Below are 26,161 nucleotides of genomic sequence, written 5' to 3'. Positions count from 1 at the left end.
ACCCGAATCCTTGTACCTTGCATTTTTCGCTATTTTTTCTTCTTTCCGTTTCATTTTGCAAATGATGCCAGTACTGCTACTATAAATGGAACAACTACTACCACTCGTCTTCCATCCCCATACTATTAAACCTTTAATTATGAACACCTCTAATATGTTTGTGTTGTACTATACTGAATACACATACAATAAATGTATAATAGATGAATACTTGCGAAAGATCCATTTAAAATCTCTTAAAATGCAGGTTCTAGAAATTCTCAAAGAAAATGATATGGTACGCAGCTAATTGTATATACTGCAATTGTTTTCCGACAACTACAAATGTTAATCAGTGTTCGGAGGTTAAAAGAATTCAATACCATTGTATTTGCATGTTTTTTGTATTTTCATTAAACTTTCTATGCAGCAATGTAATACTTAAAGAAAAATGAATTTAAAATAAGTTTGTTATTTAATATTACCTAAGCATTATCATTGAAGACGGCTCTTTCTAAGTTATATTCTCGGAATATATTAAATTGAAAACTAGTAGAAAAAGTTTGTAAAGAATGGGAAAAGAGATCAGTAATATTTTCTAAGTATCACAGTTAACAAAGTTAAGATTATTGAAACGTTTACAGCTGCATGTGTACTTCTTGGCGACCATGGGCCATCGCAAGAAGCGTAAACATTCAACTCAGTGTTATGTGTGTAATACGTCTTAGTATAAATTCATGAAATTGTACGTTTCAAAAATAATAAATCGTTTTAACAGTAGTAAGTCTAGGTATTATTTGGTTGGACAAAAATAATTTGGTTTGGTTTGGTTTAGTGCTTTACGACATACCAACAGAAATTGGCTATTGATGCCTACGTATTTGGAGTAACGAGCCTTAAAAACGATACACGACGGACGCCGACTCAAGATAATCCTATTGACATGACTCGGACCTGCACCTTTTGGGTGGAGATTCCAACAGGCTAATAAAAGAGCCACGTCGTTACCTCTAAATATACAGACGAAAAGAAATGGCCTAAGTAGATAGTTATAGCTACATTATAAATTGATTGAATACTGTTGGAAGAGCAGTTGTTGTTGAGGGCCAAACGCCATTTTTCAGCACATGATAGGCTGTACTTAACGGCCAGTATATCAGATGGAGGATAACTTGGGAAAGGCCCAGAAGGTACAAGCAGATTTCTCAAATACCTATGCTGGCCTAGCCAGAGATTTTGAACCCACTATAGCAGAGGTTAGATGTCAGTTGTCTGTAAAAGACGAGAGCATTTCATCACTTGGACACCTGAAGACCCTGTTGGGATATACTTCTTTTAATGTTTTCTATGCGAAGAACAAAAAAGGAAAAAAAATATATTTTATTCTTAAAGGAAGCAGAATACTTATATGCTTAAGGGAACAATATGTTTGACAAATAGAAAATCGTAATTCTCATCTAACTGTTACCGTCCGTAAATCAGGAACCGCACGGTTCCTTATTTGTGATCGGAGTTGTCGATGATTTTCTTTTTTCGGCAGCACATTCTTGAACTTGGCTGAACTAATTAATTTATCCTCGATAACAAAATAATCCACTTTAATAATCATGTTTGATACTGCTTTGTGCCGCCACAAGCACCCCTGAAAAATCACTTATTCGTAAATTTAGTCGCATTGAAATTAATTTGAATCAGTACCTGTAAACTAGGAAACAAATTCAATGCTAATGAATTTTTGTCTAAAATTGGATAATGACGAATTTAAACTTACCATCTCATCCAGATTAAACGACAATCTTTGATGTTAGCCTCGTTTTGACTCTATGGCCTTAAACAAAGTATCAGAACGAAGGAAACCCAACAAACTTAATAAAATTGACAAACGTTTTCGTTCTCTAAGTTATGAAATGAAAATTTCAGAGAAAATTACATTATTGTGAATTATATCACAAATAATACTAAAGATTCTATCGCAAGTCTAAAAGTATAGAGTGTTCCGAATGATTTCCAATATGGAACGTGCTGATGTGCCAAACGTCTTTGAAGAGCTGATTTGCGAACACTCTTGATGTTTCACAATATTATTATCAATAATGTACTTGAATGAATTTACGATCCCACAACAGTGATTTGGTGCAAAATTGCAAAGAATAGTTTGTAATTTCAATTAAAAATAAAAATCAATAATTCTTTTCAAATTATATCTGAACTCAACTAAACGTGATTCCAATAGACGGATGTCCAATTAGAATGAATTAATTGTGTTTACTTCAAACTTACATAAAAAACAAAGACACAATACGATGCCCAGGATGTGGGTCATTTCCCATCAAATCCAGAAACAAATTCTCTTTCTAGAACCTTCAAAGGTCATATTAACATGCTTATAAATATTATCTTAATGTTCAATCCACAATCATTGAGATACGTTAGCTACTATGTAACATGTTTGTGGTCTTAACTTAGTGTAAATCTGTATAATTGACCTTTATCATCTACAATTGTGGTCAAAAGTTAACCCACAATATAGATATACATCACAATCAGGCCTCTTGAGTTATATTGCTTACAAACTTCCTTTTCGCGGTACCAGGGTATGAACTTGTCATTTTGGGGGTTTCATTTAACATGATTGTGTATTTCCTCTAAAGTTTTTTTATATAGTTGTTTTTGTGACATCTCTACATTTTGCTCACTTAATATACACTTTTAAAAGACATTTTTACTGATATGAAATGAAATAAGCTTTGATTTTACTCATTATGCAGTTTGTGATCTAGTATTTTCTGATGGTCTGGTCAGTTTCTCTTTTGGCCTTATGTTCCAGACCCCTATATTCATACACGTTTCAAGTGACAATTGATGTAAAGCCAAATTAACTTCTTAGCAACTCTCGTTGTTATGATAAAAGTTGGAATGGATAGATTATCTCCAATCTCCACTTATCTATTGTTTTGGAATGAGATATTTATCCCAAGGTTATATGTCAGAACCTTAACACTATGTATGTTATATATCTTGCTTTGGTTACAGTTATGAAATGTTTGCGGAATCCTGTTTCTCAGAACAAACGACCTTGTTCACCTATCTTGACAACTATATTTTGGATTATATTTGTCTGATTATTCATTTTTATTTCCATGATTTTGGCGTCATAAGTGAGTACATGCATAATAATAACCAAACTGAATGCCAGTGAGTCACCGGAATGCAGATCAATGTGTACATATTTGGTGTTAGTCAGCCTTTAGAACGTGTATAGCACCAAAACTTTATTTGGTCAGTACCATGGTGTGGACATGTTTTTTAAAAAAAATCCCATTCTCCATTTTTACTCACTTATTATATCATTGCTATGATATCTATTTCCTGGTTTGAGGAAAAGGATTAAAATAAACTTTGGTTTTCACCTTTATTTGTGGCATATTAGAATCTGTGACTTTTATTTATATTCTGAGTTCCAAAGTGGGACTTCAGTCTTTTTGATCTCTTAATTTCTAAATTACAAGTATCTCTCTTTCTCTCTCTCTTGCGTTATTAGTTGGATTAAATAGGTCATAGGTATCGGACCACCCAATTTTTACAGCTAGAAAACGACTTTACTTTTTCGGAAAATAAACAACAGAACACTAAATACTTTGAGATTATCCCATCGGCTAGTAAATTGAGTTTTGTATTCATTCTTCATTTCATAAACTCCCTTCTGTGTAAAATAGCTGACAACAAAATATTTATATTTATATAAATATATTTGTTAAATTTTTGTACTGAAGAAAAATATGATATGGACTCTAGGTGCGATACTGTGATATTTGTTGCAGACCATGGTATCCCTCTTTTTAGCATGACGAGTCTTAAAGATATGCTGTGGAACACGTGTTTTACTAAGCGAAAGAAAAACATTTTCTAATTCTAACCAATGGAAGCAAGTGTGGTTTTTAAACCAATGCAATCCAGAAATCATTTTTATTTTGTAATAAATTAGCATTAAGAACAGTGGGAAAGGGTGATCCAGTTCGGATATTAAATGGAGATTTTAAATGGATATACACAGGTTCCCGGAAAATGTATCATCACTGTACTTACAGGTTCTTTTGAATATTTCTGCATTATTGCTCGCACTATTCTCATTTCATAAAATATCATTTGCTGAAACATATTTTATTTCATACATTTGTTGTTGGATATTACCAGATTTATAACAGAGAAGGTAAAGGAATATAACTAAAGGCAATAGCTTATAATATTCTTCTCCTTTTTACAATATAAACATGGTAGATATATGACTATATATTTAATCAGATATTAAGTATTAATGATAACATTTTATATTTATACTGCACCGAATTCTAATAAAAACACAGGTAATCACAAAATCCAAGAATTCCTTAAAACTGGGCACTATAACCAAATGCGCATACTCCATCTTTATTACAGTATTATCCAGATTTACTGTAACTGCCTGGAATTAAGTAGAGTGCATGCGTATTTTTACCAGCTTTGTCTTATTTGCTTTAATTTAGACTAGCAGTATGCTCATGTGTACATATTTGTTATATTTCTTATTTAAACAATTAAATACCGTTAACGTTGAACAATATATTTAAAGAGAACATTTAAAACTTCGTGAAAACAAGTTTGCACAATTTCTACTCAGTATTATTAACCAGCTCCATGTATCTCTGGTCTTGTTCTTCTCTTTTCGTTCTCTCTTCATCAGTTCCTGTTTGCTTTATCTGACTTTGTAAAGGCATGTATCCCCAAATAAGGTCTAGTACGATTCCTCTACTTGTTAGAAGCTTTAAGCCGGTTTGATTTCTTTTTTCGTCAAATTTGTAAAATGAGCCAAATCGTATAATAATATGAATATCAAATATCTTCATAATTTCTTCCCTAAATTCTACTATGTTTCTTGCACATATGGCGCAAGGAGAATAATTTAGTAAGATTTCGAGACTTAGATTCACTTGGTTCACTGGTTCGTCTTTGTTGCTTATTTTCATCTGGCTAAGTTGGTGAACGATGTCTTGCGATTTGAGATTCGTGGAAGTAGTTTCCTTATCCTTCTCATCCTTTCTTTCCGTTTTGAACTTGTTCAAACTTGATTTAAGACCATCTAATAGTATTGCTTCTACGTGCCTTCCTTTGGGTTCATTCTTCAGTTTGCCTTGCAGACGATCTGTCCCAATAGTGACTTCTGGAAATATTTGCTTATTTTTTAGATATGTCATTAGCTCTTTTCCTTCAGAAGAATTCTGTTCGATTGTTAAAGAGAAGTGAAGAATGGCATCTTTGGTCCACATCCATCCGTTTTTATTGTATTCCAGGTTGATCCGGAAATAATTACTGAATTCGTCCTCTGTAAATAGGTTTTCATCTTTCAATTGATCTGGAAAGTTATATGGAAAAATTAATTCACCCAAACACTTAATTTTGCGATAACGTTTACAAATATATTAATTTCGATAATGATACAATCATGACTTCACTTTGAATTATTGTTGGCAGTTTATACTTTTAAAAATAAGTGCCTTTAGAAGCTTGTATCCGTCCATAACACATTTTCAGTGTCAGTAATTCTTATATAGAGAAAGGATACATGCTTTCTTATATATAGAGAGGATATATAATCAAATGTGTAAAAACCCATACATATTATGCAAAGATTAATGATGCCTCATACCTGCGCTTGCCATGGTTGTTGAGCGACACACTTCATTAATTCACTTCAAAGATCAGTTCCTTCACTGAAATAAACGACAGAAAGAAATATCAGTTGTATCAAATAATGTGAATACTTTAATAACAGGAAATTGCTTCCAACATTTGCTTCCAAATACTTCGTCATATCTAAGGTTAAAACGGAAACCAAAGAGTTACTCTAAACGGTAACCGTTTCATAAAATATAAAAATCTAAGCGTTTTTCATTAATGTCTGTAAGCCGTCATTTGAATAAATTAGAAATTAGAAAACAATCACCAAGATCATAAGGTAACAGAAATATGTGGCAAGATTAAAAGCCTTGAACGATGCAAGTTTTTGAGAAATCTTTCATCAGTTAATTCCTTTATTCATTAATATATTTTTCATCTTGTGCATTTCTCAATTAAGACAGCCTACACAGTCTGTATTATTTATCATTTCATTCACTCACGCTCCCGACTCATGTATACCCCATTGTGTCTTTTATTATTTCATTTATTTATTTCTAATTTATACTCTCAATTTTTGCTGTGCCTATTGGTTCACTAAGCTGATATAGTTTAAGTCACACTCAGATGTTGTCAGAGTTATATAAATGTTACATCGAGTAGACTCTTTTATTGTGTGCAGTCTTGTTTGTCAATGACTACTGTTTTACTTTCTCTAGGATAACATATCCATATAACCATGAGTGGTGTCTTTATTGAAATCCATGAATTGTGTCACACTAAACTGGTATATATAATTTGTCATCCACTGTATCAACTATGAACAGCAGACATATCTTCATCAAACTATATAAGGTTTTATAACGGATATATGAATTTTGTGTTAGTGCTGGTATCATGCGAATTGTAAACTCCAGATGATAAAGACTATATTTAGTCATGTAAAAGAACATGGATAAGTAACTTTTCTCTTATTGGTATGTATAATGATTACTTTATCTACTAATGTAGATGAATGTAAGGCTCGGTATTTAAATCGAAGAGGTATTTGTAACTATGTCTACAATATGTTTTCAGGAAACTCATACAGTAGTATGAAAATGACTAAATATTCTGAGCCTTTGAATGAGGATACATGCAACTACTGCATTAGTGATGGTACTGGGTTCAATATTTATCAAAGCTAATTTCGAATTTGTAGTTCAAAGAGAAAGAGGAGACAGTTAAGGTATATGTTTCGTTTTAGATATCACAATTAATGACAACAAAAGAAATTTTGAGAACATGTTTGATCTCAATTTTAATAATTATTCTAATTTTAGATAGCTAAGGAAAGACGTGTGTGTATGTTGAGAACTTAATAATTATAATATGTGCAGATTGGAGGAATACTGTTCAAGACACATATTTAGCTCCTTTTGATACTCTACATGAAAAAAACATATATAGCGGCAATTTTGTACCTTAAGAACAAATTGGAATTACATGGATACAAAAAATCTCCATTGAGACAAAGTAGATTAGTATAGGATTAAATGATCACGGCTGGGTATTTACAGATATTCAAATTTTACCTAATCACTCACAAAGTACGTAAAGTCCGAAGGACGTTATGTCAACTTTGTGAGTGATTAGGTAACAATTTACACAACGCTAAATACTCAACCATGAACATTTTATCCTTATAATTCCAATTTTCTTCCTTTCTGTCATCATATTAACGGATTTTATGAATAAAGCATAGGAAAGCATTGGATCGCTGCTAGTTTTATTTCATTGTTCTCTTCACAATACACCAGAATACGTCGCCTAGTCTTTGCATGCCAAGAGTCGTCTTCTCTTGTATATTATTACATGGTGGAGTATCAGAGTGTGTCATGGCAATGATCGAAGGAACTCAGTAAGGTTATGTTATTAAATTTCTTTGGTTGTTATTGTTTAAACCAGACTATTCCTTTTTTCAACATTACGCTAGCGTATGGAACGTGTTGTTGTAGCATCCGTTGTTCTTGCTTTCTAAGCATTTTGATCATTCAAAAGTAGAATCTGTGCCCACATTTTGTGAGATGGCCTACTAGTCATATGACCTTGACCTGGAACATATTGTCAAAGCAAAGTGCAATTCCTAATGTAGTTTGGTTTGTAAAGCTTGCCATATGCTTTCTTTGTCAAAAAAGGGTAGTGTTGCGTGCAAGAATGATTACGCGATTACATTCTTTTAACTTCTAATGTGCAGTTTTAGTAAGGGGTTGCAAACTTTGATTGGAAATATGGGTAGGGGGCTTGTTTTTGTTGTTAATATGGTGTAATGCGTTGGCATAGATACATCTTCACAAAAAGATCTGGAAACTGGGAACCTAATGTAGTCTTTAGAATTTACAAGTGTGCAAAAAAGTAAAGATCAGTATTGCTTGATCGCGTGATCGTTTATATCCAATGAAATTGCAGAAAAGTCGGACAGTTCATACAAATTGGAATTGTATTCTTTTCTTATATCCGATGATATTCATTTGAGTCCACCCTACAAAAGCATAGCGTATGTCTGTTGCATCCATGGTTGTCTTTTTATATGATGAGGTATCAACAACGTCTGCCAGACACTTTATCCATGTGCCCAATAGAGAATTTCTAGGAATATATTTTTAGCTCTCTTCCTTCTGTAATATTGTGGTGGACTGTGCAGTTTAGCATTCTTTCAATTAAGTGTAATTTACTTTCTTGTTCTCCGGTTGAATTTATTCCACAATCGATTAATATTTGTTTGTAATGTCTTAAATAATGACCATAGTTTGAACGGAACAAAAACATTCAGAAAATAAGGTAACAAATAGAGGTACGAAACATTTCAAAGTTTCTTCATTGTAAATAGCATCATTTGTTTTTCAAAATCTAGTGCAACTAACATCACAGGGATATCTACTTCTTCTGGTTTTGTTCGATCACAAATCAGATGTGCACGGTCTCCAATATATCGGCCTTTGATAAAACATATTTGAATTTCACTAATTATATTTTGGCAAAACTTTTTTCATTCTATTTGATATGGCTGAAAAACACTTTGTCGAGCAACATCAAGAAGAGATATGGGTCTTCGATTCTTCCAATAAAGCATGGAATTTCGCTTTGTTAAATACAAAAAAAATAATTCCTCGTTTTCTGTAGCATTAGAATCAGTATAGAATTCTCCATTACAACCATTTAAACCAGGTGATTTTACATATTTCGGTTTTTAATGCTGAGAGACATTCTTGTAATAATAATGAACCTTTCAGTGAAAATCTATCATTGTGTTCACGAGCTTCCCAAAATAGCTGATTAATGGCAAAATAGTAACCCTAGTTTTCCTATTCTTCTGATCCATATCTACAATTTCAGATACAAAACGTTTTACAGCAGTTACATAATCAGGATCATTAAAAAGGCTACTGTTAAATCTCCATGTTATCCTTCCTTTAGTCTGTTCACAAGATTTAAAGGACAGGGACACTGGACACTGGTTTGACCTATAGCGGATTTCAGTATCAGAGATTATTATAAACGTTTGAAGATCAAAAGACAGTAAATTAATCTAATCTAGCTTGCTTCAGAGAAGTAGTTCTTCAAATTAATTTTCTTTAGATTAGTTTTGCTTCTCTTCATACATCTACGATATCAAATTAATTTCACAAACTTCATTCAATGTAATGCAGTTGACAACACAAATATTACCAATCTTAGCCTTACTTAATTTCCTCCTGACAAAATAGCATATGATTTCTTTGTGCGAGGCTATATTATTTGATGCAGACAAGGGGATCCTCCTGTTAAACATGGCGATAATAAAATAAATGCATCCAAACATCTGTTTTTCGTGAATGCAAGATATTTTGGCTTATATGGCAACATTGCAATAAAATGGAGCTCTACTGAGTATAATCATGTGAGGTTTGCATACCCATCTGATGAATAAAGTTTTAATTTTTAATATGTTAATATTACGTCTATACGAAATGAATTAGTGATCTAATCCATATCGAGGTGGGGATAATGTGTGTATCCATAACAACTACGTGCAACACTGAATTTGTTTCATGATGAATTACAATGCAATCGATCAGCTTTTGGAGTAACTTAGAGCAGACACAAGTAAAAATACGATTAATAAGGGAAAATAAGTTTCATTTAACTCCCTATCTCCTACTCTATGGATCAAATGTTATACATTTTACCACCATGTGCGATTGAAGCTTAAGTTCCGATAGAACACCTATTGGAAAATAATGTTTTTCCAACTCTTAAATACATTGAATTATTGTACAAAGCATCACATGACAATAATATTTTCTTTGTTAATTCGCAACAAATTCTCTTTACTTATCTCGGACATTTGCCATAACTTTCTTGTACCTACACTTCTCAGTGGACCCGACATGAAAGGAATTTAGACATTACCTTGTTTGACAAATAATATCTAATATTCATCGTATGTTTTATTGCACGGTGCATTTTAGACTGTTTAATTAACTCACCTCTGTTTACAACGAATTTGGACATAAACAGGTCTCCAAACTGACAGAAGTTTATCCAACCACTGCATATGTACGTGGTAAATATGTGATGAATTCCGACACAAAATGAAATTTGTTTACATATTCTGTAGTCTGCTGTTCCAAGTCAAGTACTGCAAATATCCGGTCACAAATACATTACAGTAAATATTGGAATGTCTGCATCTAGCAAACTTTCTTGCACATGAATATTGCAACAGCATACTGTTTAGTTGTGAAAGTGACATGTTAGGTTACGTAAACATGGATCGTCTACTGCACTCTTGGCTAACGAGAACTGCATCAAACAATGCGATATCACGCACACTCGACATTATGTGTTGTAAAAAGGACTTTGTCTGTGTAAAATGTTCTGTTTATTAGGAAGGATGCTTGTTCTTTGACTTATACTTTCAAACGTTTATATTAGTCCAACTTTGTTTGGGACTATTTTTTTGCGCACAACAAATGAAGTCGCATGTTACGACCTCTCAAAGTTGATAGGTACTTATATCACCCAAGTCATTTTGATATTGTTGCGTCTGCAGGTGCAATAGGGTCCATGGCATTGAAGGTGTAATGAACAGATAGCTGGAAATCCATATCTCTGAAGTATTAAATTTGGGTCACACTGATTAACTTTTTTAGACAAGACTGAAACATTTTCATTGTGGTATATCCATATGCCATAACAACTCTATAAACAACTCACATACCAAATTTCATGAGTGAGTGTCAAATAAGTTTAGCATAGCAAGAGTGTAATAATCACACAGCAAAAGCAAATAATGTCATTAAAGCATGAAAATGAAGTCACACTGCCGTAATTTTAATCCTTCTGATGATTCTCCTCTCTTCTCCTCCTCCTCTTAATAATAGTACTGACAATGTTACTGACACTACAGCCAAATATTCCTGAACCTCGCATTAAACACTAAATATCACGACCACACCACCACTAATAATTAGACCTTTATAGTCTGTGCTACTAAATTACCTAAATTGTATTTGTATGCCAATCGCCTCTTGGCTGTTACCACTTTGTGGATATTATAATAGGCGTCACCACTTCCTGAATGCTATTCTTATGTCTTACTGCAGAAATTCTACCAGCACAACTACGACTGCTGTGATGCTAGTAGTACCTTTATTTATACATGATTGACTGATCCATTCATTGTATTCTCTCTCTCTGTATATATATATATATATATATATATATATATATATATATATATATATATATATATATATATATATATATATATATATATATATATATATATATATATATATATATGTGTGTGTGTGTGTGTGTGTGTGTGTGTGTGTCTGTTAACATGGATCAGAATAAAGCTGGCGACTTATGACTTTACTTACAAGGGGGGGGGCAGGGTTTTTGTTGTTGTGGTGATGATAATGGGGTAAACCATCAGCAATACTCTCTTGCTTGATGTGGAGCTGGACAGAAGGCTTGGAAAGTCAAACACCATCATGGCACGACTAACGAAGAGGGTGTGGGAAAACAACACGCTGACAGAACAGACCAAGATCTACCAGGCCTGCGTTCTCAGTACCCTTCTATAGGGAAGTGAGACCTAGAGCACCTACATGAGGCAAGAGCACCGGCTCAGCTCCTTCCATATACGGTGCCTAAAATGCATCCTGAAAATCAGCTGACAAGACCGTGTCCCACACAGCGAGATCCTGCGGCATTCAAGTACCCGCAGCATGTCCTCCCTGCTGAGCAAACGCCGCCTTTGATGGCTGGGATACGTCAGACGTAAGGAGGATGGGAAGTTGCCAAAGGGCATCCTACATGGACAGCTGGCCACTCGCACCAGAAGAGTCGGCCGCCCATCACTCCGTTTCAAGGATGGGTGCAAGAGTGACACGAAGGCATGCGACATTTCACCTGACGGCTGGGAAATGCAGGACGAGGACCGAGGCACCTGGAGACTGACGTTAAGCATGGGCATAGCAGTCGCTGATTCGCGAGGGGGCTGTTGGCGGCAGAGAAACGTGGGAGAAAGAAGAGCGCGGTAGCAACCCTAGTAACTCAAACTTCTCAGAATGTCTGCACCAATTGCAATAGAGTCCCAGTTGGAGTTTAATTTAATGCGTCACTCGCGCATATGCCTGCACAGCCACAGCCACAGCAGACGATGCCAATACCCCAGAGACAGACGTTGAAATTGTAAATTCAAAACCTGTGAAACAACAATCGTACAGGAAAAACCATCTCAAACAGGAACATATGGAAAAAGAAATTCATCATTTGCTGGAGAATGATTTCATAGAGCCCAGTAAAAGTGATTGAAGTTCACAATATATACTTGTTCCGAAACCAGATAAAACGTTCCGTATGTGCACTGATTATAGGAAGGTGAACAGTGTGACAAAAACAGATTCAATTCCATTACCAAGAATCGACTGCATTGATAAAATCAGAAATGCCAAGTATGTCACTAAATTTGACCGTGTGAATGGATTTTGGCAAATTCCACTAACGGAATGAGCAAAGGAAATTTCAGCATTAATGACGTCAGATGGACTTTATCAATATAAAGTGATGCCGTTTGGAATTAATGTGTAATCAAGTACTTTTTAACGTCTAATGAATATCATTACCTCTGGTCTAGATAATTGTGATGCTTACATCGATGATGTCATCATCTACAACGACACCTGGAAAGAACATTTAACGACAATTCGGAACTTCTTTGACAGACTTACTGATGCAAGTTTGACAATTAACTTCTCCGAAAGAGAGTTCTCCCGTGCTAGTGTAACTTTTCTAGGACATATCGTGGGACATGGTCAAATCAGACCTAAGGATGCTAAGGTCAAGGCTATCTTTGAATTATCTGTGTCTGTTAGTACAATGCAACTGATGCGATTTTTAAGTATAGTTCGATTCTATCGGAAATTTTGTTCCAATTTTTCTATAATTGCTGAACCCCTGACAAATTTATTGAGGAAGAAGACAATGTTTAATTGGTCTGAAAAAAGTCAGGAGCCTTTTGATAAGTTAAAAGCCGTACTTAAAAGGGCGCCAGTTCTTATGGCTCCAAATTTCAGCCAATCTTTTAAATTATCTGTTGACGCAAGTGATGTTCGGGTGGAGCAATATTGATTCAAGAAGACGAATATGGTGTTGATCATCCAGTGTGTTATTTTTCCTAAGAAAAAAAGAAATTATTCAACAATCGAGAAGGAACGTTTGGCTTTGATATTGGCATTACAACATTTTGAAGTTTACATTAGTTCAGCTCCTTCTTCGATTATTGTGTATAGTGAACCCAACCCCCTTACTTTCATCGTCAAGAAGAAAAATAAAAATCAAACACTAATAATGTGGAGTTTGTTGTTGCAAGAATATAATGTTGATATCAGGCACATTAAGTAGAAAGATTATTTAATAGCACATGCACTTTCCCGTGTATAGAAATGAATTAATTCTTGTACACTTTGTATAATTCATAAGAGTTCTTCTTATGTTTTTCTTTTAAACCTAACATATAACTAATCTATAGTAAAAGGAAAGCTTTATTATATAAATCTTTGTTTTGCTTTATCGGTGGAAGTATGATGTAGATTTGATTTAATTTATATTTGATTTAGTTTAATTGTTTGTTTTTTAGTTTTAATTTTTATATCTTTTTTTTCCATTACATGATATTGCAATGTAATTTTATTTACTAGATTTGATATGTCCCAGAAGTTCAGTTCAGTTTTTTGAAAATTTAATAATAAAACTTTGCATCTAAAGCAGACCTAGTTCCTGTTCTTGATTTACAAATTGAAGTAAACAACGTTGTGTTTTAAAAATTCTTTCTTAGTGTGGGTTTCAGAGTGAAATCTGGAGTACTGACTTTAGATGTAAATAGCTTCCACGTTGTATTTCGAAATTCTGGTTTTACTTATAGGCTGACCCTTATCTGGGCGTCTGTTTTGCGCAGTAGCCAGTTTTAATAGTGATGTTTTGAGAAATAATTTCAGTTGGACTTTAAAACACTTAGACGTCAAAGTGATTTTTTGTTGTGACCAGTTGGAGTTTAATTTTAATTTCTATTCATGATTTTTTTGGATTCAAAAAGATTATTTTCCCTGGAAATATTTTTGCTAAAAACTAATTCTTGGACAAAGACAGTTATAGAAATTTACAGAATTTAAACATCGGAATATTATTTTCTGTGGTTCAAAAAATAGCTGTAGACACGTCAATACTACAGGGACCACATCATACGTCATCGCCTTCCATTTGGAGTTTCGTCGGGACTCGAACTCGGATTCATTATAAAATTTTATTGCTAGGACTTCTATTTTTTAATTCTTGGATTATTCTTGGATTATTTTTGGATTTGCTTCTTAAAACAGTAAGTTCATTTTCTCGTTTTTAATTTTGTTGTTCTAGGGAAATAAATTATTTGTTAAATTTTACAAAGCTTTTTGTCTTCACTTTTTTCTTGTTGCTGTTTAAAAGAGCCTAAACACGTACTACCAATAACTGCAACCATAACTGAACCAATACCAGTAGCCATAACTGAACTAATACCTGTAATTATACACTATGGATGTGCGCCAAAACAATAATGTACCACCAAGTTGCAGGCGAAGAACAAAATGGTTAAAGATATACATTGTGCGAAAATCGTTTTGACGACAAAAAATAGCATACACAAGAGAAGAAATGCCATAAAAGTCTCAATCATTTTAAGTATAAACCCTCTTGCTAGCGCAGGACTAGGTTTTCTTCATGTTTTCCTTTGATCACATTACTCATCATCAAATTGTTTCTCGAATATATATAAAAAAGGACAATATTTCTCTTAATTCTCTAAACAGTGAGTAAGTATGCCTTATAATTATTATTCTACAAACCAGTTCTTTAAACGTAGGCTCACAACATTTCTCTTTTTTACCCAAGCCCTTTAAAGTGTTTTTCCAATTACCTTTATTTTATTTATATTGGTCAATGCTAGAAATTTCCCTTGGCAAAGGACATAACTTATCAATCTTTATTTTATGTTACGGTATACTTACTGTAGTCACTTTTAAACCTTTTTATATGTATGTTGTGTTTCTTGTATCCTGTAAGACGCATAACTTGTTCACTGAAAAATAAAATGAGGTTTTCTGAGTTTTCATTTAATGAAATATTTGTACGAGTTGTATATCAAAGATACAACGTATATATTAAATACATACTTGATTTATACCACACGCAAATTTCCTGTGGTAATTTACAGCGTATAATGTAATTGATACTGACTGCCAAATGTTTGGTAGTGTAAGGGACTGAACTTTTCGTATCTAACATTTTCATCAAAAAAGCAGTTTCATCGAGAAGGTCGCTCATATTAATTAAGGTTGTATTTAATACACGAAATGAACACACGCCAAAACGAGATTAAGTTGTAAATTGTTTTTAAAAATGTACGTGTAAAGAGCGTTTCGTGTCATCAGCATCAACACCATAGTCATTAAGGTACGCCTATTCAAAACGGAACTTTGAAGGAACAAGGCATAACTATAAATCATTATTATAGTTCGCTCATGTCCGATTATGTGGCTTTGCTAATTTTCAAGTGAACGTCTTAAAATGTAACTAAAATTATTAAATGCGTTGCCCTCCTGAATGATTTCAGCATCTCTCGTATCGATATACAGCGCAACGGCTCCTTCCACACATGCTGAAACTGAGGAGATTATTTTTACATGTAATTCGCCAATTTGGCCCAAGGGTTGTCCAAGAGTTAACCTCTGATTAAGGTCTGACTCATTATGAGAGCCACGGGTGAACAAACATCGTGTTCATCATCCACCTTTCTATAATCTACATATAAATTTCACTTAAAATGTTTGTTTGTTTTTTAAATTAAAAAAGTGACAAAAAATATACATTATCAACTTTTAAATATAGATACCTGCACAGTAAATATTTTGGGATAATACTACTACTACCGATAATAATAATAATAATAATAATAATACAAAATTATGTTTCTATGCTGAAACTAAATACACACTTTCAGCCTCTTGATAATCTAAATTTTAATAATCAATGCAGGAAAGGCATTTTACATCAAAAAATGCTACTTAGGCTCTCTTTAGTTTTATGCAGTGTTGAATTATGGGTAATGTTTGGCCAATGACACTATGATAATTCCCGCATTTGTGAACACGGGTAATATGAATATGTCTTTATATTGTGCTAAAGCAAACAAACCCACCAATCACAGCGGAGCATTCTGCATATAGCAAAACGTAAGGCGGGGAGTAGTGTACCCTACCTCGGTGATTTTTGTAGTTGAAAACAATTACTGCCTATTCTTTTCAAGAACGCTCAAATGACTTCAGTTGTGATATGTATAACTTGTTCATGGCTGTGTTCAAATAAACGAAGGCAGATAAAACTAAACAAAGAAGCAAGAATTAGGATAAAAAGCACAAACTGTCGATGTTTCCATGCCTTCTTGCTTGTTTAATTGAATTCAGTAAGGGATCGGAAATTTAAGTTTGTTTATTTTGGTGGTGGAGGATGGAGAGTGGGTGGGTGCGAAGATGTTTTGCAAAAAGTAATCTGAAGCTTAAATAACTCAAAAATTACATCTGCTCTGTTTCATAGATATAAGAACCTACTATTTCCATTATATTAGTTGAAAACAAATAATTATCTTGAGGTGAAAGAAAAATATATCTAGACCAAATTGAAAATCACAAACCCCACACCTCTCCACCTTCAACAACTATCCCCATCGAAAGAAAATAATTTAAATTGTCGGTCCTTAACCCGATCCATGCATCTCTCTATCGTGTTCCTTTCTTTCATTTTGTATGCCTGGCTAGTACTGATAGTATAAATAGAACTACAACTGCCATTCCTCCTACTTCCTCATATCTCTAATTGTGAACGCATGTGATATGAATGAGTATTTGTATTGTACTATAAAAAACACTTATGTATAATATATACAAGATTAACAATTACCAAATATCTATTTAGAATCTCTTAAAATGCAAGCTCTCGAAATTATCAGAGTCAGTACGGCATGTATGCTATTTCTTTTTTTCATTCCTATTTCATTCCAAATGATGTTTTTATTTATTTTTTAAAATCGGGATTACATATTGAGCGACAACATAGTTTCATATTTCTCGGTAATGAACTATTACAAGAAAGAAATATGTATCCAAATCAATTGTATACAGGTTCAAAGTCCTGGGTAAACGTATTTGCTTCTCTATCCGGGCAAATGAGCGTTAAACGATTGACAAAAAAATATGAAAGAAAATAGGAACTGGGGAAAATACTATCCACTTTGCTTGTATTGGCGTGTCAGTGCGTATCTTTGAGGTGTTTAATATGACCCGTTTTCAAGTCAGCATAATGAAAGATGATCTTCATTACATTAGACATGGAAATGAAAATAGAAAAATGTTATTTTGAATTGGGGATGCATTTATATAATGAGATAAATTATATTGTTGGAGCTATTTTACCAGCTGTAACAAAATATATCAAGTTTTTCTTCATCAATTAGTCTTATTTACAATCATATATTTTTGGCTAGTTACAAAATTATGTTTCTATGGTAAAATTGAATGCACACTTTCAGCCCCTTTAGAACCTAATTGTTGAATTACATATGTGTAATGGTTGGTCAATTACACAATGGGAATTCCCGCAATTGTGAACACGGGTAATATCAATATGTCTTTAAATTGTGCTAAAGCAAACAAACCCACCAATCACAGCGGAGCATTCTTTATATAGCAAAACATAAAGTCACGAGTAGTTTATCCTACGTGGGTGATTTTTGTAGTTGAATACAATTACTGCGCATTCTTTTCAAGAGCGCTTAAATGACTTCAGTTGTGATATTTACACCTTGATCAAGGCTTTGTTGAAATAAATTAAGGCAGATCAATTTAAACAACAAAGAAGCAAGAATAAGGATAAAAATTAAAAAATTGCAATCTTTGCATGCCTTCCTGTTTGTTCAATTGAATTCAGCAGGGGATCGGAAATTTATATTTGTTTATTTTGGTGGTGGGGGTATGGAGAGTGTGTGCGTGGGTGCTTGGATTTTTTCAAAAAGTAATCTGAGGCTTAAGTAATTTGAAATAAAGTATGTTTGCTCTGTTTCATATATAAAGTACCGACTATTTTCATTATATTAGTTGAGAACAAATAATTATCTTGAGGTGAAAGAAAATTATATTTGAGTCAAACTGAAAATCTCAAACCCAGCACCTCTCAACCTTCAACCACTCTCCCCATTGGTCGGCCCTTTACCCGATCCATGCATCTGTCTAGCTATCGTTTTCCTTTCTTTCATTTCGTATGCCTGGCTAGTACTGATATTATAACTAGAACTACAACTTCTACTCCTCCTTCCTCATATTTATACACGCATAATTGTGCATAAATGTGATCTGAATGAGTACTTATATTCTGCTTTACAAAAACACTGATGTATAATTTGTAGAAGATTACTAATTACCAAATGTCTATTTAAAATCTCTTAAAATGCAAGCTCCCGAACTTCTCAAAGAAAACAATGTGGTATTCAGTACAGCATTTATACTGCAACAGTTTTAAGATACCTGCACATATTAATCAGTGTTCGGAAGAGTAGATTAATATATTGCAATACTACTGTATGCATCTTCCTCGCATGCCTTTTGTTCTTTTTGATTAAATATTCTTTAACACATCCTAATATACTTCAGCCTAACAAGAGAAATACCTAAGCATTATTACTGAAGACGGCAATATGAAATTCTCTCGTCCTTTAAAATCGACAGATATTGAATTTAAAATTTATTAAAACCATATTTTCATTAAAATATGCATGGCAAAAGAGATCGGTTATGTTTGCATTCTGAAAGTATCACAGTGAACATAATTATCTCCTATTTTTTGAATAACTGAAAAGGTTTCAAGCGACATAGTCATTTTCAATCAACAAACCTAACTCTGGGATAATATAACTGGTAAATAATGTCCTTATTCTACAAAGCTTAATAAAATAGATCAACTAAAAGTTAGTATGATAGATTCTTCATTTTACAAAAATGCACGAGAAAAAAACAAACCGTAACGTTCATAAACAATCTTATAAGATCGATCAAATCGCACATCAGTAAAATCGTGTTTACTTCACCTAATTCAATGTTATTTGTCTAATAAAGTACATCTTTATATAAACTCTTCAAATTTTACACTTCAAAAAATAAATTGAGTTGGCTGGGGTAATGCTGGGTATTTTTGGGTCGGGTAATCCTGGGTATTTTTGGGTCGGAATATCAACAGTATGGTTTTTGTTTGATGACATATCAACACAAGTTGATTATTAGTGCCAAGGCAATTGGAGTAAAGAGCCATTCCAATGGACACACCATGGAAGCAGACCCATGCTAGTCCCAGTTTTAAACTTCGAACGTACATCCCTTCGATGGAGATTCCGACACATTAACCACTGAGCCACCGCGACATCTCTAAATATAAAGCGACAACGATTTGGCGTAATCAGATTTCTATGAATAGATTATAAACTGGTTGAATGATTGTTGGGATAGACGTACTCTAATGAGTGTGGATAGAGACAACGAGAATAATCTCCATGAATGTAATGTATTAGTAAGAGATAAATACATCAGTAATATCTTAAAAACATCAATTACTCAAATAATATGGTAAAAAGTGAAAGTAAAGCCCTCGACCTGACAATTCCATAATGGATATAGAACCGGTTTTCAAATCAGCCCAATAAGAAATGGCCTTCATTACACTGAATCGATAGCACTTCAATCAGTCGTGAACTTAGATAATATGAGTGTATATATTTCTTGTTCGATACCAAACATTTATATAGTTTTATAATAATATAGATCGTGTCTTTTTTAATCCTTATTATCCGGCGAGTTCATCACAACAAGGTAGTACTTTTCTGATTTACCCGATAAAGTGCTGTTGCTATAAACAATCCCACCAAATACTAAAGGCAATACTGCAACCGTATAGCAAGGAGCAGTGTTATGAATTATTGATTTAACCTGGCTGGTTTTAATTGTTACACTCAATAACTGTCTGAATCATGCAAATGTTTTTCATGTAATTTGTTCAAGCAAACGAAGGCAGAAAAAATTAAAGTAAAAATGAATAAAGATCAAGGTACAATACGTTTTCTTCTTTCTTTTTTAGTCTATCTAGCACGAATTGTATAAATGGAAATTCTATTACTATTCGTCCTCCCCTTTATGATCCTCCTTATACTCATCGACTCCTCCTGCTCATACAAACACTGCCAATGTTGTTAACACTTCAACCATCATCCACCGACATCGCATCAAACACTTACATCACCACAAGCACTATGTATGTATGTATGTATGTATGTATGTATGTATGTATGTATGTATGTATGCATGCATGCATGCATGCATGCATGTATGTATGTATCTATGTATGTATGTATGTACCGCGATATGTATGTATGTATGTATGTATGTAAGTATGTATGTATGTATGTATGTTTCAGTTAAGTTGCAGAGGCCTCATACATTTAATAAAATATACGTGTGCTTCATTTAATTCCGACCGCTCCGGTGGCCTAGTGGTTAGAGCGTCCGCCTCGGATGCAGGAGGTCGTGGGTTTCATCACCGGTCGAGTCATAGCAACGACTTACAAAAATGGTACTAAAAACTGCCGCGTTTGGCGCTCAGCATTAAGAGGCTAGTGTTAGTTCTGGTCGGCCTGGTGTCAGGATAATGTGACTCGTTGGGATATCATGCTACATGTCTGGCATTGCTATAAACTACCACATTACAGACATCGTAGCGATATGACTGAAAAATTGTTAAAGCTACGTTAAAAATTCTGAAAAACTGTTAAAGCTGCGTTAAAAATTCAAATCATACACACACGCACACACACACACACACATTTAATTCCTGACATTTCGTCAGATTATCCATTTAGTTCCCATTATTAAGCAATTATAAAATCATTCAACAACGGATGTCGATAGCCAAACCACATCTAATATTAAGAGTGTATGTTTTCTGTGGCAGTATATATATATATATATATATATATATATATATATATATATATATATATATATATATATATATATATATATATGTGTGTGTGTGTGTGTGTGTGTGTGTGTGTGTGTACATATTGGGTTTAACAGCACTTCAACTCAATACTGGAAATAAAGCACCGATTAAATTAAAGCATAACAAGAAATTCACTAATAGTAATGATAGTGGCAAAGAATGGCAATCTTTCTATATAAGACCAAATCTCTTAAAATGTCCAAGTCCTTAGCAATGAATATCATCACGGGATGTATATTAGACAACTTGAGTTTTGTCCATTAGAGGCCTCTGACGAACTAAGTATGGTTTCATAAAGTCGGTTTTCTATTTTTATAAAGAACAGTTTTAAATGTGTAAGCTGCCTTTCCTTATGCAGACATTCATAATTTATAGTGTGCTCTTTGTCCCATAAAGTCAATGTATTACACGGTCCATTGCATTTTCATGAGGTGGCGCCATTCACAGTTGCGCTGAGTAACTGCCATTGGTAATTTTGTTAACTACCCCTTGAGTCCCTGTGTATAATTTGTTTTCCAGGATACAATACAAGAGCAATAACAAACAAACACTGTACATATACATTAAACCATAAGCAAGTCATGCACACTCTCCTAACCTTATCTCGTACACAAGTGTTACATCAGGACTTTCAAGACTTTTGGAATTAATTCTGAATATTCAATACTTTTGGATATTTAAAATTTGGATAGAGCAAAACGCAAGGTTATTAGTTGTTGACCTTACCTGGTGAATTTTGAGTTTGTAAATAATTACGACCCTTTCAAGTATAGGGATGAATGCTATCATATTTGTTAAACTGAACTCAGTTGGGGACATACCATTTAATTTTATTTAGGTTTCTGGACGGTAAGGCTTGTGGTTGTGGTGGGTGTTATATAATCTGAAATAGCTTGAAAAAAGTATTATATTCCTCATATTAGTTGAACACAGGTAAAACAAATATTCATCTAGCCGAGCAGGCAAATCCCAAACACACGCCCCATCCCCACCTATTCACTAAATTTTAATGCTCGATTTCTTATCAAATCCTTTCATCCGTCTGTTTATCGTTTTTTTCTTTCACTTTTTTTAGGATGGCTAGTACTGGCAGTGAAATATAACTATTCTATAAAATAAACTAATATACTTAAAGTTTACAATATAAATGTTTATCATTGATATTTATGTTATTGTACAGAAGGAAATCGTTTGAGAGTTTTTTTCTCGTTCCTTAACAATGTGAATATTTATAATTACTATATACAAAGATAAATACGAGGAAACATTTTCTTTCTAAGTAATGAAAGTTATCATAATTATCTTTCATGTTTGAATTATTAAACATTTTGAGTGACATGGGCATTTTAAATCAACGGACTTAAATCATGGATAACATAGGACTTAAATCATGGAGAATAATTTCTTCTGACCCAGGAACCAACTGTAAAAAACAATCTAAAAGGTTAGTATGACCAATTGTTCATAAAAAACCACGAGAAAACAAAACGTTATTCTCGTGGAAGTTTAAGGGAATGATCCTCTTACACATCAATACAATCTTCATTACTTCATGGGCCATGTCAATCGCATTATGTATAAACATTCCATTAAGGGTTATGTATCAAATAATTCTTTGCAAAATTTATTAAATTTAACGCCACAAAAATAAATCATGTTAATTGTAGTAAGTCTGGGTATTGTTTGGTCGGAATATAAAGAGTTTAGGTTAGTTTGGTGCTTCACGGCACATCAATATAAGTATGTTTTTAGAGCCGATGCAGTTGGAGTGAAAAGCGTTTCCTATGGACAAAAGATGGAAACCGAATTAGGTAAATCCCATGAATATGCTTCGCACCGGAACGTTATCGGTCGATATTCCGATCATCTAATCACCGATTAACGGTTTTGCCTCGAAATAAAAGGAGCCGAATACGTGGAATATGCAGATGTCTATAGGTACGTTATAAAAATAATTGAATAACGTTGGGGTAGTTGTTGTTGTTGTTGCTGATTGAATGCTAGTTTTCAGCGCTTGATAGACTATACATGGTGGCCATTATATCTGTTGGAAGAAGAACCCGGAAAAAACCCGTGAAGACCAACTGACCCGTGGGAATATACTGGCAACTCACATTCCCATGCTGGTGGAGACCGATATTCGAACGCACTCAGACAGAGGTGAGATATCAGTGATATGTAAAGACGAGAGCCTTCAATCACCCGGCCACCCGGGGCCCGTATTGACATCATGATTATCGATGCAGAGTAAAAAGGAAAAAGAGAAAAATGGAAGTTACTTTGATGTTTAAATGAATAGTATTTCTGACGATGGTAATCTTCGGAAAATCTAAAATCCCACGTTAAAGAATGAAGTTTCCGACTTGTAAAGAAATGCACATTATCCATGAGAATATAACGTCATTTCAATAGATGTGTTTTTCATACTGTCCTTTTTGTTGACTCGTTTGACTTTTTTATTCTAATGACTATTTCTTTTTGACTATGTGTGCCAATCAACTGAAATAAATTTAAAGCTATCATACAGAAATAATCTACATCTGTGTAATGACGTTTTGAAAGATGACCCCATCAGTGATATTCTTCAGAATGTTACTGAAGCATATGGTAAAGACTTTAAAATAAATTCTAAATTAGCTATTTCATAATGGATATGGACCCAGTTTTCAAGTTAGTCCTGTAAAAATGACCTTCATAATACTCTAACGGTAGGAACAGTTGTGTAATACTAAATACTTATGTAGTCTTATAATAATATACTGATACTTACCAACTGTCTCCTTTGAATAAATTAAAGACGTGAAATTCCCGAATTATCTAGCGTGTCCACACCAAGAAAGTACTACTTTTACCCGGATAAAGTACTGTTGCTATAAACAAACACACCAAACAGTATCGACAACTCTGTAACCATATAGCAACTAGCGAGGCTACGAATAATTGATTTGACCTTGTTGTTATTGCTACAAATATTTACTACCTGGATTAGGAATACCTCTAACATGGGGCTTATTCAAGCACGTAGAAGGTAGATAAAATAAAATAATGGTGAACTTTGAAGGATCAAGGTATAACAGCAATATATCTATATATCTATATGTACATACACACATATATACATCCAGACATACATAAATATATACATACATACATACATACATACATACATACATACATACATACATACGGATTTATGGAAGATCTTGTTTAGATCCATACTTGTTCATGATGGATAATCAATAGGTAACTGACAAATGTGTTTTGCCTTGACTTGCAAATTTGTAATATCGTATAACTGAACCCAGTAATGTTTCCATGTGAGCACAATACTGAACCAACTTGTTTTTTTATATGATTTTATGTGCCTTCATTTGCTTGAGCAAACCCCATAAACAAGGTATAACTTTTACAAGTGAAATCATCTGAGCGATCGAGCTGTAACTGTTTGTAACAGAAAAAGCTAGCCAGTTAAAACAAAATTTGTAACCTCGCTTGTTATAATACGGTTGAAAAATTGTCTTTGGTGTTTGGTTTTATATGTTTATAGCAATACTAATTTATCTGTGTAAGTCAGCGGAAGCGCTGTTTGGGATTTGGTCAAGAGTCGGAGTGCCCGACGAGATCCTGATCGATCAAGGGACACAATTCATGAGTCGCGTGATGGCAGTGTTAAACCGACTGATGTCGATTAAATACCTTACGACTACACCGTATCATCACCAATGTAACGGACTGGTCGAACGGTTTAACGGGACATTGAAGAACACGCTCAAGAAGCTGTGCGAATGCCGCCAGAAAGATTGGGATCGGTACATTCCTGCAATGCTTTTCGCATATCGGGAAGTACCACAAGCGAGTTTAGGGTTTTCTCCCTTTGAACTCTTGTACCGGAGGACCGTACGTGGCCCAATCGCCGTACTGAGACAGCTGTGGATGGACGATCACGCTGTCGAAGAGTTACCTAATACCTATCAGTACGTACCGGATTTGCGAAACAAATTGGAGGAGGTTTGTTCACTCGCGCAGGAGAACCTCAAATGAGCGAAGGCGTGTCAAGCGAAGTATTACAACAAGCGCGCGAAACCACGCCAGTATGACGTAGGCGACAAGGTCTTGTTGCTGTTATCCCAAGAACACAACAAGTTGCAAGTTTTTTGGAAGGGTCCGTACATCATAACCGGGAAAGTCGTAGGTCAAACCTATCAGATACGACTACCAACTAAGGAGAAGCCATACCATGCCAATCTCCTTAAGCGATACCGGGAAAGGGAGGCCGTCAGCGATTTTGTCGTCTCCACGATCGTAACCAAGGACGCCGAAGGCGATATTGAAGGTGCGAACACTGTCCCGAGCTGTCCGTTAACGAGGACTGAGACACCCTCGGACGTGGAGTGTGACCCCATGTTGACTGCCGGACAGCGGGAAGAAATAGAGACAATGCTGGCCGGTTATTCCGATGTGCTTACGGAAATGCCCGGAAGAATGTCACTTGTCGAGTTCAGGTTAAAGCTGGTGGACGACCAGCCAGTCCAGCAGAAGCACTACCCCTTGCCCCACGCGATATGACTAGTCGTAAGGGAACAGATTGAGCAGATGATTGCTCTGGGAGTAATGGAGCCCGCCGATTCTCCGTACAGCTCTCCGGTAGTCCTAGTGCAAAAGAAGGATGGCACACATCGGTTTTGTGTCGACTACCGGAAGCTGAATCAGGTGACAGAATTTCAAGTGGAAACGTTACCTGACCCAGAACATATTTTCGTTTCTGTCGCGAAGGCGAAATTTTTCTCAAAGTTGGATTTGTCCAAGGGGTATTGGCAAATCCCTGTGAGAAAGGAGGATAGGGCAAAGCTCGCTTTTACTACTCCAGATG

The 26,161-nt window shown here is 34.4% G+C and overlaps 1 protein-coding gene and 1 long non-coding RNA gene across 2 annotated transcripts in view; both read right to left on the bottom strand.

The window, feature by feature from the left end:
- Window positions 1–26,161, bottom strand: part of LOC149790161 (uncharacterized) — a 338,762-nt gene that overhangs the window by 96,690 nt on the left and 215,911 nt on the right. The window lies entirely within an intron of this gene.
- Window positions 4,259–24,175, bottom strand: LOC149790164 (uncharacterized). The gene is made up of 4 exons (XM_089973408.1): window positions 24,062–24,175; window positions 15,204–15,274; window positions 5,663–5,726; window positions 4,259–5,368 (listed from the first exon to the last, which is right to left on the bottom strand). The coding sequence occupies exons 3-4, from the start codon at window positions 5,673–5,675 to the stop codon at window positions 4,629–4,631; spliced, it is 753 nt and encodes a 250-aa protein (XP_089829534.1). The 5' UTR covers window positions 5,676–5,726; window positions 15,204–15,274; window positions 24,062–24,175; the 3' UTR covers window positions 4,259–4,628.

The sequence above is a fragment of the Sinohyriopsis cumingii genome, chromosome 10 (genome assembly GCF_028554795.1).
Source record: "Sinohyriopsis cumingii isolate HCF-2022 chromosome 10, ASM2855479v2, whole genome shotgun sequence".
Classification (NCBI taxonomy): domain Eukaryota; kingdom Metazoa; phylum Mollusca; class Bivalvia; order Unionida; family Unionidae; genus Sinohyriopsis; species Sinohyriopsis cumingii.
This window is presented reverse-complemented; position numbering and strand designations above follow the sequence as displayed.